The 11,974-nt window shown below is 33.1% G+C and overlaps 1 protein-coding gene across 1 annotated transcript in view; it reads right to left on the minus strand.

The window, feature by feature from the left end:
- Positions 1 to 11,974, minus strand: part of LOC106462261 — a 37,493-nt gene that overhangs the window by 1,411 nt on the left and 24,108 nt on the right. The window contains exon 3 of the mRNA XM_022389457.1: positions 1,926 to 2,118. Within this exon, the coding sequence (XP_022245165.1) occupies positions 1,926 to 2,118 (193 nt within the window). The remainder of the gene's footprint in view (positions 1 to 1,925; positions 2,119 to 11,974) is intronic.

Raw genomic sequence — 11,974 nt, forward strand, 5'->3', positions numbered from 1 at the left:
GATGTGCTGTGGTGTAGCTGTCATCCCTCTAGTTTATCAGTTCAAGATTAAGGATTGCTACGTTTGTGTAGCCTTCCGCGATAATTCTAAAACAAACAAAGCTTAATGTTTCTTATTTTTCATAAGGTTAATTCTTGCATGACAGCAATCCTATGACGAATCTATGACCAATAAGAAGCATACACAAAATATATATTTTTAAACGTTTAAGTTTTCAAACATGCAATTCTTCAAGGAACCAGCCAATAGAAATATTTGACATACATAGACGTGTAAAGCATATTTCGTACTATCTACGTTAAAAATTTACTTTATCAACTTTTAAACCAAGAACAGTTTTTTGCTCCAGTCATTCCTCGAAAAAGAAAACTGTGGTTGTTTGCATTTTAACTACCTGATATTTGTTACCATAGATTCAAATAACAAGAAAATTGTACAAATTTCATGGAAACTTGAATATTTAGTTAGGAATCGAAAGTTTAGTTTATTTCTTCGAACAATTAAAGTTAGTTAAACTTAACTGTTAATTTCAGACACAGCTAACGCACCATTGAAATTATTTTAATTTTTTTTTGAGTTAACATGGACTGATCCTGCCAAATAGAAACACGTGTGTGAAGATGTCTCTAGAAGCATTAATTCAATTTCTTATCATGCGTTAAAATATTTAACACATTATGCTTGCCGTTAAGCTTAGAATCTGTGTTTATACAAATAAGGGTATTGTTCAGATGTTTAATAACCAAATAAAACAAGTTACAGATAAAAAAAAATTTTGAGGGAACACAAGTAGTTTGTACCTAAAACATGGCCAATATGTTATGGAGGTATGAAGGTAGCAGCAGAATGTAATAACCTGGAAGTCTATAATGGAAGGATATTCGGTGCAAGAGATTTCAAAGAACTGATTTAACAGCTATACTGAGAAAAAGTTGCATATACATTTCATGCTGTTTCTAATAAAAACAATAGTTGGTTTATTATATATATATATACTTCAAAACTGATATTGCTGGAAATGATACATTAAATTATACAGTTGCTTTTATAAATAGTTGGAGGCCGGAAACCAGATTTTAAAACACATCCAAAAACAAAAAAAATAAATTATAACTGAGACTTTGCACTTGTTTCTCTTATGTTTTATTTAGGATTTTGATGTGTACTGCGATCATTATGTACGTAGATTGGTGCAAGTAAAACCAATTTGTCTTGTGTACTTTTGTTAGCCCACACCGATATGAGATTTGCTTGTTGGACATTGAAATATTGTAAAAAGGCACAGATCTAACGCCTTATTGCAACTTTCATGTAGTGTACTTCAACAGTGTTAAACTTATTAGCGTGCTGCTGGTAAGAATTAAAAAAAGGATAATTAATGCACGTTCCGACCACTTTTTTGAATGTTTAACAGTAGGGTTTATATGCAGAGAAGCATTTTCAATTTTTCAATTTGTAGTAAATATATGTTAAATAAGAGTGAAATTCAGTTCACATAATGGTAATTTACTTTTTAATATTGTGTTCATAATCAATACGATTTTAGTATGATAGGTGATATTCTCGAGTAATTTCTATGTAATGCATGATTGTGGTCGAAGGTGAAAATAATTAAACATGCTAATTTTGTTCCATATATACAACAGTAATTTTGTTGTATATACCTGTTAGATAATATATTTCACAATCCCGGTTCCAGGTTTTCTTAAATGTATGGGAAGGGGCAATGGATAAATAATGGGACCAAATCTAAAATATACCTAAAATTAGATTAATGGACAGCATAAGCTTGGAAGAGAGCAACGAAATTACAGGGGAGGGGGGGGGGGAGCAGCCCTGTTTTGACTACTTTCAACTCTACTATCGTGTTTCTGTGAGATACACCTTTTGGTCTTCTGTTCAAATACTTTATCACCTTAACCTACCTTCTGGTGTTACAGTCCTCAAACGTGCTAAGTCCGTCTTGTTGCCTACAATTATTACTGCTTTTCTGTCAGTGTTTTCAGTCTTGCGGAGCTGTTCGAGAAACATTTTTGCACACTGGAAACTCGCCTTATTGGTTACAGAATACACCACAACGCATGCGTCCACATCAGGGGCAAGTAGTTGACCTATAGGCTGAGACGGATAGAACGAATAATAAATAATGTCCACAACTAATAATATTTTAACTTACAATAAATGTAAAAACTTATATGTCTTAGAAAAATCGGAAATGAAAAACATTTTACATTTTTTTCTAGTGAGTTCCTATTTACCATTACACATTAACTTGGAAAATGGTACATGTAGTGAAGTTGCATTTTTTTCTGAAAAAAAAAAGGACAGAATTGGAAACCGAGTGGGACTGAACCCACGAATCTGCTTATGTTGTTAATTGGACTCATCTAATTTAGTTCACACAGTCAAAAGCCACACTCCCGACTGGTTTTAAGATTAAGTAACTGAAAAATTATTTTTAGCTATTATCACTCGGGGTAGAACATGCTATAAGTTTGTATTAGTCCTTAAGTTGGAACACCCTGTATGTATATATTAACTCTTAAGTTAAAACACACACAATCAGTATGCATTAACCTTTACAGTTTGTTTGTTATAAAAAATAAACCAACACAATGGGGTATCTATGCTCCGCTCGCCGCGTGTATTGAAACCAGATTGTTATTGTTGTAAGCCCTCAGACTTATCGCTAAGATACCGGAGGCAACCCTTAAGTTAGAACACGCTGTGAATATGTATTAATATTTCAGTTAGAACACGTAATAGATGTGTATCAGCTTCTAACGTAGACACCACTTTTGGGTTTGTTATTCTTAAATCAAGCAAATCTTTCAGTTTAAGTACTTAAAAATTTAACAGAAAAAAAACATTCAATTAAAAGCAGTTTTTATTCAACCTTTTTAAATATCATATTTTATAAGTTTTTATAGTATTCAGATCAAGACTGTTTTTTTATTAATCTCTTTATACTAAGACATTTTTACATAGTTTGGAAATTTTACATATGATATTATCTGACTACGATAAAAAATTCCTAAAAACATAGAAATACAGAAAACTAATTATTTTTAGGCTAAACAATTTTTTTGGATAAAACCTTCTAAGTTCCATTTACATTTATCTAGTTACAATACTTTATGTGTTTGAAAGAGATGCTTGTATTATAGAAATGATGAAAACAAAGACGATTGTACTTTTCACAAATCCACAGTTTCGCCAGGAACAACATCAGATGTATATATGTTGTTTACAAACGTAATACTGAGAATCGGTCAATCTTGAGACTGTAGAACAACAAAACAGCTTTAAAAAGAGGTAACAATAGTACCCTTTCCTTTAAAACAATATGGATTTGTACAGAAACAGAAGTAAACTGTTAGTATTTATATAACAGATTTTAATCTCAAGAGGAATTACAAACGTAGTTTGAGCTTTTTTTATTTTATTGTGTTATATATATATATATTTCTTTTTTTTTCTTTCTTTGCTGTTGCTCTTATAACTTTCGCTATTGAGTGCAACAAAGACTTTTTTCGAAACGCTATTTGTGAACATTTCTAACTGGAATCCCTAAATGGGTCTCCTAACCCTCGCGGAGTTGAAAGATTGATGTACTATGATACGTCACCACATTCTATGACCTAAAACTTTGCATGTTTCAGTAGTTATCATTTTCTCCCTCGAAAGATTTTTACTGCGAAAATTGTGTGTTTAAAAAAATTGAAGTCGATTAAAAAAAGTTACTATTCAGGTAAAGTTGGTTATTTAAGAAAAAAACGTATCATAATAGAAGTTTAAACGATTTTATTCACAAACATTTTTCTCAAGGCCTCACGGTGGCTCAACGGCAAGCTTGAGGGCTTATAACGCTAATTTCGTGGTTTAATCCCTTCAGTGGTTACAGCACATATATTCTATTGTGTATTTTTGCACTTAATAACAACATTTTTAAAGCCTATATCAAATTTTTGCATGTTCTAATTGCTACAATGAGTTAAATCTATCGTTGGCTCAGCTGTAAAGCTGAGGGTTTATTATGCTAAAAATTAGGTTTCGATACTTGCGGTGAGCGCTGCACAGATAGCCCATTATGCAATGATTTGAACAGAAATATAAATTTCGACTTAGTTTTTCTAAAAAATTATATTATTATTTTCACAAGCTATATTTTTCATATTTCAGTTTACATGTTTGTTTCCTAGAACGTCAATGATACAATAACTAGAAATTTCATGAGAGTTATGGCCTATGTAAAACCTAACAAATTCATGTAGCCTGCAGAAAGAATACTAAAATAAAAACACCAGAATCGGTGAATCTTTCATTCAATCAGTGAAATATTTAATGAGTCAATGAATGAACACTACAGTACCAGTCAGTGAGTTATTCAGTTCTACGAGTCACTTAGAAGCTAAACAATAAACAGCCGTGGGGGCGTTATAATGTGACGGTCAATCCCACTATTCGTTGGTAAAAGAGTAGCCCAAGAGTTGGCGGTGGGTGGTGATGACTAGCTGCCTTCCCTCTAGTCTTACACTGCTAAATTAAGGACGGCTAGCGCAGATAGCCCTCGTGTAGCTTTGCGCGAAATTCAAAACAAACAAACAAAATTTGGCAGAATTTCACACATTAATAACGTATAATTTTGCAGAGAATTTAATTATCGTAAGTAAGAGCGATACCTTAAAATAACTATATTCTTCACTTGATTAATCTTTAGTTATGAACTTTGTAGGTAGTTTGTTTTGATCAGTAATTAAATATAGATAGTTAAGTAAGTATTTTTTCCAATGGCCAATTTGAATGATAACGAATTTTAGAGATCCACTGTAATTTGCTTTTCTCCCATTGCATTAGTTTCTATTTTACTCTTTTTTTCACCGCTTCTAATTTAAGAAAACTTTGAATGACCTTAATTACCCTGAATGCTAGCATTACCGCTTATTCTTATATAGTGCTTCGTTTTGTCGGGTCCTTTTAGTCATTCCAGAAGAAAGTAGGACGCTACTGATTGGACTAATAACTAAGAAAATGTGCCCGACTGCTTGTTCTTGTTGAAAATAATAATTGCCAGTACCTGCATGTCAGATACTTCATTATGTTTTAATTGGTGCATCTCTAATCAGGCCGACTGGATCTGTAAAAACCAGAAGATATATATATTAACTAAAGAGAAAATGTATTCTTATGATTATGTGCATATTCAAATCCATATGAATCATAGTGGAAGAGAATTAAAGTTAATTAGAAACAGCCAGCAGCCCATGCAAAGGTTTCTTTTACACAATTAACCGTATTCTAGTCTTCATTAAATAGTTTACTAGCAGATATCTTTCACAGTGAAAACATTAAGTCTTAATTATTAAACTTTATATGAGTAAATATTATTGCTTTTATTCCGTGAAGCAGGAATTATACCTTCATTTATATATTTCCTAAGTTTGAAAATCCAAGAGACAAAAAAATCATTCAGAAATTGTGTTAGTGTCATGGAAACTTAAAATCTAGGCGAAAAGACGTAAAACGTTAATTTCTTAATAGATACATATGTGTACCAATAGCTGTATATTTCTTTTACTAGATGGAATTACAGTTGTTTAAAGTAGGTATAAATGGGATATATTTTTTGCCGTATGTTTCGTCTTATTCTTATGACTTTGTTTTTGTACATGTCTAGCTTCTCTTCTCTTTCTATATCACATGTGATATAACTAGCCTAAATATCTCAAAAAATATCATTAAAGTACTTTCGGTAAAACAATGAACTTGTGCAAGAATGTAAAGATATAATTTTTTGGTACGCAAATTCATAGGAAAGATATGGCACAAATACAAACAAAATTATATGAAAGGTAAACTTTTCAAATTATATTAAAAGGAACTTGGTATCAGAAATTGTATTAATATTCAAAGCAGATCCATGATCAAACTTTAACAAAATAATGATCTCTTTCTGAAAAAACGAAAATGTTTAGAACAAAATGTAATACACGTGGGACTTACAGGTAATCAATGGATATCTGCCAATGTAATCCAAGTGGGACTTACAGGTAATCAATGGATATCTGCCAATGTAATCCAAGTGGGACTTACAGATGTGTTTGTTTTCGAATATTCGCGCAAAGGTATTCAATGGATATCTGTCCTAGCCGTCTCTAATTTCAAACTGATAGACTGTAGCAGCGTTTCTCAATCTGTGGTTCATAGACTACTGATGATCAAAAGGCTTCCTTGAAGTTGTTCGTGGAAAGGTTACATAATTACGAAAAGGAAGCGGCAGTATAATGTATAAAATATTTATCCCATTGTGATCATCCTAGACAAAGAAACAAAATGCAGGATGTGCACGAATAAAAAACAAATGTTCAGAAGCAGTAAAGTAAGGGAAGGTAGCGATTCAACAGCACTCACCACCAAATTTTAGGCTACTCTTTTCTGGCTGGATAGTGGAGTTTGCCCTTTGCCCTATTAACGCGCCCATAGATTTTTACAGATATATTTGTAAATTTGATTTAAAAAATCAAACATAGTTTTATGCAATGAACGATTTTATTTCTTGAATGATTTACAGTAAGAAAACTGTGTTTTAATAGAGGTCATTATATTATTTTTTAGGATATTAGATCCTTCGTAAAACACTCTTGAACACACACATATATCCATTACAGCTTTTTACTAGTAGGAACCTTCTAAATTCTAACTCAGCTAATTACTCAAAAAATATAGTTTTCAGAAGAAACACTGAACACATAAAATAAACGATAATACAAACAACATTTTTTATTGTTAAAAGCCTGTTCTTGCAGCGAAACTGAAATGCAACCTTAGAAATAAACTCAACCTTGAACTGGGATGGAACTTATAACAAAACTATCGTGACAAGTTACCCTAATATCTTATATAAATATTTATCTCGCTTATGATTACGTCACTGAGGTTTTTAAAGAAAGCTAGTAATCAAGTCCACATTATTCACGGCTTATATTGGTTGTAAGACACAAAAATTATTTCCACTGTCTGGTTAGTCTAGATAAATTCAAGAAAGAGTGGTAATTCAAACATCAAAGGTCACTATCTATAATAAGATAACGTTTTGTAAGTTTCAAAGTATAAACAGATATGTCTGAAAGTATATAAACGTAAGTTATTTTATTACTAATCATATTAACACAAGCAAATAAAGAATCGTTTGGATATGTATAGAAAAACAGAACAACAAATAAATACAACTACTTCCAAACTACACAAATAGTACTTCTGTACAAATGAGCCACGAACTAGCGCGGGATGGCATATTTGTAGCCAATCCATACAGAAGCCTTTCCATTTCTTTGTTATCTATAATAACAGACTGTTGATTAACCATTGGTTACATTTGTTGACACAGATGAAATTTTCTGTACAAAACATGTAAAATCTAAACGATGGTAATTTCGATGAATATCGTGCAATAAAACTTTGTAAAATGCTCTTTTTTTAACACCCTTGACTTTTAATGTCCTTTATAAAAAAAAGATTCTCATAACCAAATATTTCCACATGTTGAGCTCTTCAGTAATCTGTTTTAAATTAACCAATGCGAGTTTTAGAAATTTTCAGGCTCCTACGATATTCGGTGACTTCATAAAAGAAAACAAAAACTTTAATTCAGAGCACATTCAGATTATGACAGGATTTTGATTTCGAAGTGTTTTTCTTGAAAATACGTTTTAGAAAATCTTTAGCTCGATTCCCTCCTGCCCCATCTGACGGCAGATTTCGAAGTTTTCCTAGTGTCACTGACTCACGCTTTTTCTGCAAACTTTCTTCGTGATGCTTTTTAAGCCTAATCTGGCTAAGGACACCAACCAATAATTCGTCAACGTGATGGTTGATTCCTGCTGACGTTTCAATGAACTTGCAATCCAAAGTTTTGGCTAATGTTCGACCGGCTGAAATAATGATCAAACACAGGAAAATACATGAATCATCACTACATGTAATTAGGCAAGAAGGAATATGCAAAATAATCTCATAAAAAATAAAATAACTGTTATAATGTACTTAGAAACTTTAGAACAAATACAATCGTGCTTCAATATAACACTAATCAGCGAATCAGTTAAATCTTCTCCTCTAACTAGTGGTTTTCTACTATATTGTAATCCAGATATTTATTTACGAACCCCTATTTCTCGATACAGCTTATTGTTATATACGTGAAAGGACTACATTTAGTTTTTTTCAGCTACGTAACTGTGTGCTTTCCTCTGCAGCGTGGACTTCTATTTCGGGATGTTAAAACCATTAGTCGCAAAGTAAAAATAGAAACATACAAGTTTTGGAGTTGCGAAACTCGGTGAAATTAAACGTTATTAATGCGTGAAACTCTGCAAAATTAAACGTTATTAATGTGTGAAACTCTGCAAAATTATACGTTATTAATGTGTGAAACTCTGCAAAATTAAACGTTATTAATGTGTGAAACTCTGCAAAATTATACGTTATTAATGTGTGAAAAATAGACTATAAGGAAGACATTTAGTAAGCACCATCCACCACCAACTCGTGAACTATTCTAATCAAATAGTGGTATTCGACAGTCACTCTTATAATGACTACGGGAAAGCAAAGTTCTTAACTTTAAAAGACAAAAGCAAACATTTATAGGAAATTGTGGTTGTCCTTCAAAAACATTTGAGGTTATCAGATAAATACACAGAGATTTAAAAATGTGTGTATTTATATTTTATGTTATTTCTCTGCATTCCTTTACCTGACTTTTAATCTTTTATATTTAAAACCCTTTTTCGGATTCTTATTTTAACTTCTAATGAAACAAAAGGGTGACTCTCAGGTTATCACAGTGCAAGTGACGCAAGATGATAATACAAACCTAGGAGTTAGTAATGCTGTAATTTTGTAAACGAAAAGAAAATTGTATATTATTCTACATTTCAGCTTCGAATTTCTTTTAAGCACAATGTTCGTTTATAATGAGTTGTATTTCAATTGGATAAAATACTTAAATTTTTCTCTTTTTCTTTTCGTTACTTTAGTCTTAGAATATGACTTACTGTCCTATTAAAAACACCCATGTATAAATACCTTTAAAGGGAATATTTCATCCGAAAAGCCCCCCAGTGGCAAAGCGGTATGTCTGTGGACATACAACGCTAGAATCCGGGTTTCGATACCCGTGGTGGGCAGAGCACAGATAGCCCATTGTGTAGCTTTGTGCTTAATTACAAACAAACAAACCATATTCATCCGAAAATATCGCTAATAGAAATGGTACCAAATTGATGTGTTAGCCATCCCTAATTTAGAAGTAACTATCGAGCACTCTGACGAGTTCTTAGAATTATGCCAGGATTCGGATTTAGAAACAACTTTAAAAAGTTTGATTTGCACTCCCCCTTATCCAGAAATAGTGATTTTTGACATAAATATTAGGGTTATCCCTAAGTTCAACACGGTCACATTCGACTCAGCAAAAAAATGGATCTAGTTAGAGTCACAAACGTTTCGTTAAATATACATCAAAACAATAGATAAAAAGAACTATTGGAAGCTTGTTGCTGTTGTTGAATTTTGCGCAAAGCTACTCGATGGCTATCTGTTGTCGAAGGACGGTAAAGTTAATCCTATAGCATACTCTTTGTTTCTCTAGCTAAAATAACCAGTAACGACATTGATCGAGAATTCACCATGAACCGAATAAACAGGCATTAAACAAGTCACCTGTCGAACCACTTCTCACATCTGTGGTGACATGTCATATAAACAAAAATGAAAAGGTAAAAAGGGGAGGTAACAAACATTTCTGTATACATGTTACAGCACCATTTTTCTTCGTAGATAATAATATAAGTTACGATCTATTGGTTTTACAAGGAATAAGGAGTGACACCTTCCAAAACCAAAACTGACAATTTCGCAAAAACGTTTCTGGTATAAATATAAGCAATGGAGAACTGTATTCTTATATATAGAAAAGAACATTTAAAATTTTGTCGTCAAGCTATATGTTAACCGTTCCTAATTCTGAACTGGTAGACTAGTAGGTAAATTATCAAGTTAACAACGCCCACCTCCAACTCTTGGGCTATTGCTGCCTAACCAAATTGTGAAATTTGACTGTAACTCTTGCAGCAGTCCGAACAAACCAAAGTGCGGAGCGTGTTTTTGCGGCAACGGGACACGATCCACGAACCCTCACTCATGGGCCAGTACAGTGAAAACAATCTTGAATATTAGGGATAACAGGTTTAAGTTTTGGAAGCCTAGATGTATCTTGTTTTTCTATAAATTTAATTTGTAGCTGGTTAAATCATGTAGTTTTGTAACTAGTTAAATCACGTAGAATGGTATACTTGATGATAAAAAGTGACTTAATTACAACTTTGAAATCCACCCTTTCTCACCTACAATGGCTTAGTGGTAAATCTGAAGGCTCATGTCACTAAAAATTAGGTTTCAATAACCGTGGTGAGCACAACACAGATAGTCCTTTCTGTATCTTTGGGCTTAACAGCAAACAACTGTGCAATTGCGCATGGTTAATTTGGGGGGAGGGGGGGGAGCAAACTACACTTATTTTTTTTTATTCTATTCCATACCATTATTTCATCTTCACTAACTTGTGGTTATTTAGTAGCAGACTAGTTAGCGATGCGTTTGTTTAGGCTTGACTAGTGTGCTGTATGTGCTAGTCTACTTTGTGTTATGAAACACAAATAACGAGGAGAGGCTTAAGGCTATGGATCTTTCTATCAATGTTGATGTTTCTTTCAAGTTATTTTGATTCTTATATATGAAGTTAGTTTATTTTCAAATGATTATGTCTGGTGGAAGTCCTTCATGAACTGAACGACCTCAGCCGAATAATACCTAATGTTTAGAAGTCAAATGCACCATAAACTCACTAAAATTTCCCGGCTGTCAGTTCAAAAGGTCCGTGACTACTGCCTATTAATGGAATATGCAAAGAGTTGTTCAGAATTAGTAATCACAATAAATGACAAGTACAAACGGCACTACTTTACAACACGTGAGACTACAATCTACTTTGGGTTAATCGCACTTTATAAGAACCATTTTTCGTGTTTCCTAGGGTATCGCCTACAAAGGGTACTTCTACCTACGGCCTGGAGAGAATATCATTAAGTACCATGAGCACAGAAGAAGACCAACTCTACTTAAGGAAATCACCACACCTAGAAAAAAAATACCATAACTTAAAAAGTCAGAACCTCCACCACCACCACGTGAAGAAATACAACCGAAATCAGATAAAATTAACCTCTCCTCTTCATAATTTCTCGCACCTTGCCCAAAACAACAGTTTCCTCATAACAGGCCTATTATGGTTCCTCGTGACATAATGATCATTAATTTTTTGCTACGTGAAGATTAGGTATCAGCTTTCACGATAAACTTTTCCAGTAAGTTCACTACGATTGAAAAGGCTTGAAAAGAAATTAGGCTTAATTTCATCCATGTACCCAAACTTCTGTGAATACAAGAGAAGACACCTTATGAATGTGTCATATGCATTCCTGATCTCAAATGCCCAAATAATATACTTAGTTGTTATTAGGACCTATAAAACGAATAACAAGCTATAATATTAATTACAATATTTTTACGTAAGTACAGAAGGAACGGGACTAATGTGTTCAAAGATTATTGACAAGATAAAGTTTTTTGAACAATAGACAAAACTGGTTAAAGTATTTAAAAAGATAACAGAACCATCAACTGTGGGTTGAACGAAAGGCGTACGTCTGCAGTAGATATGACGAACATAATGTGTGTTACGACATCGGAAGTAACGTGACGCGGCTGGCGCGCGTGATCAGTTTCTCGAATGATCAGAGAAGTCCGAGTGTGTTGGAGATCGCCCTCTTCGGTAGTATATAAGCCTGGCAGGGAAAGCCAGCAGGATTAATGAAGAGAGAGATGTAGTTACTTTGAGCTCCGTGTAATTTAT

This window comes from Limulus polyphemus, unplaced genomic scaffold (genome assembly GCF_000517525.1).
Source record: "Limulus polyphemus unplaced genomic scaffold, Limulus_polyphemus-2.1.2 Scaffold1128, whole genome shotgun sequence".
Classification (NCBI taxonomy): Eukaryota; Metazoa; Arthropoda; class Merostomata; order Xiphosura; family Limulidae; genus Limulus; species Limulus polyphemus.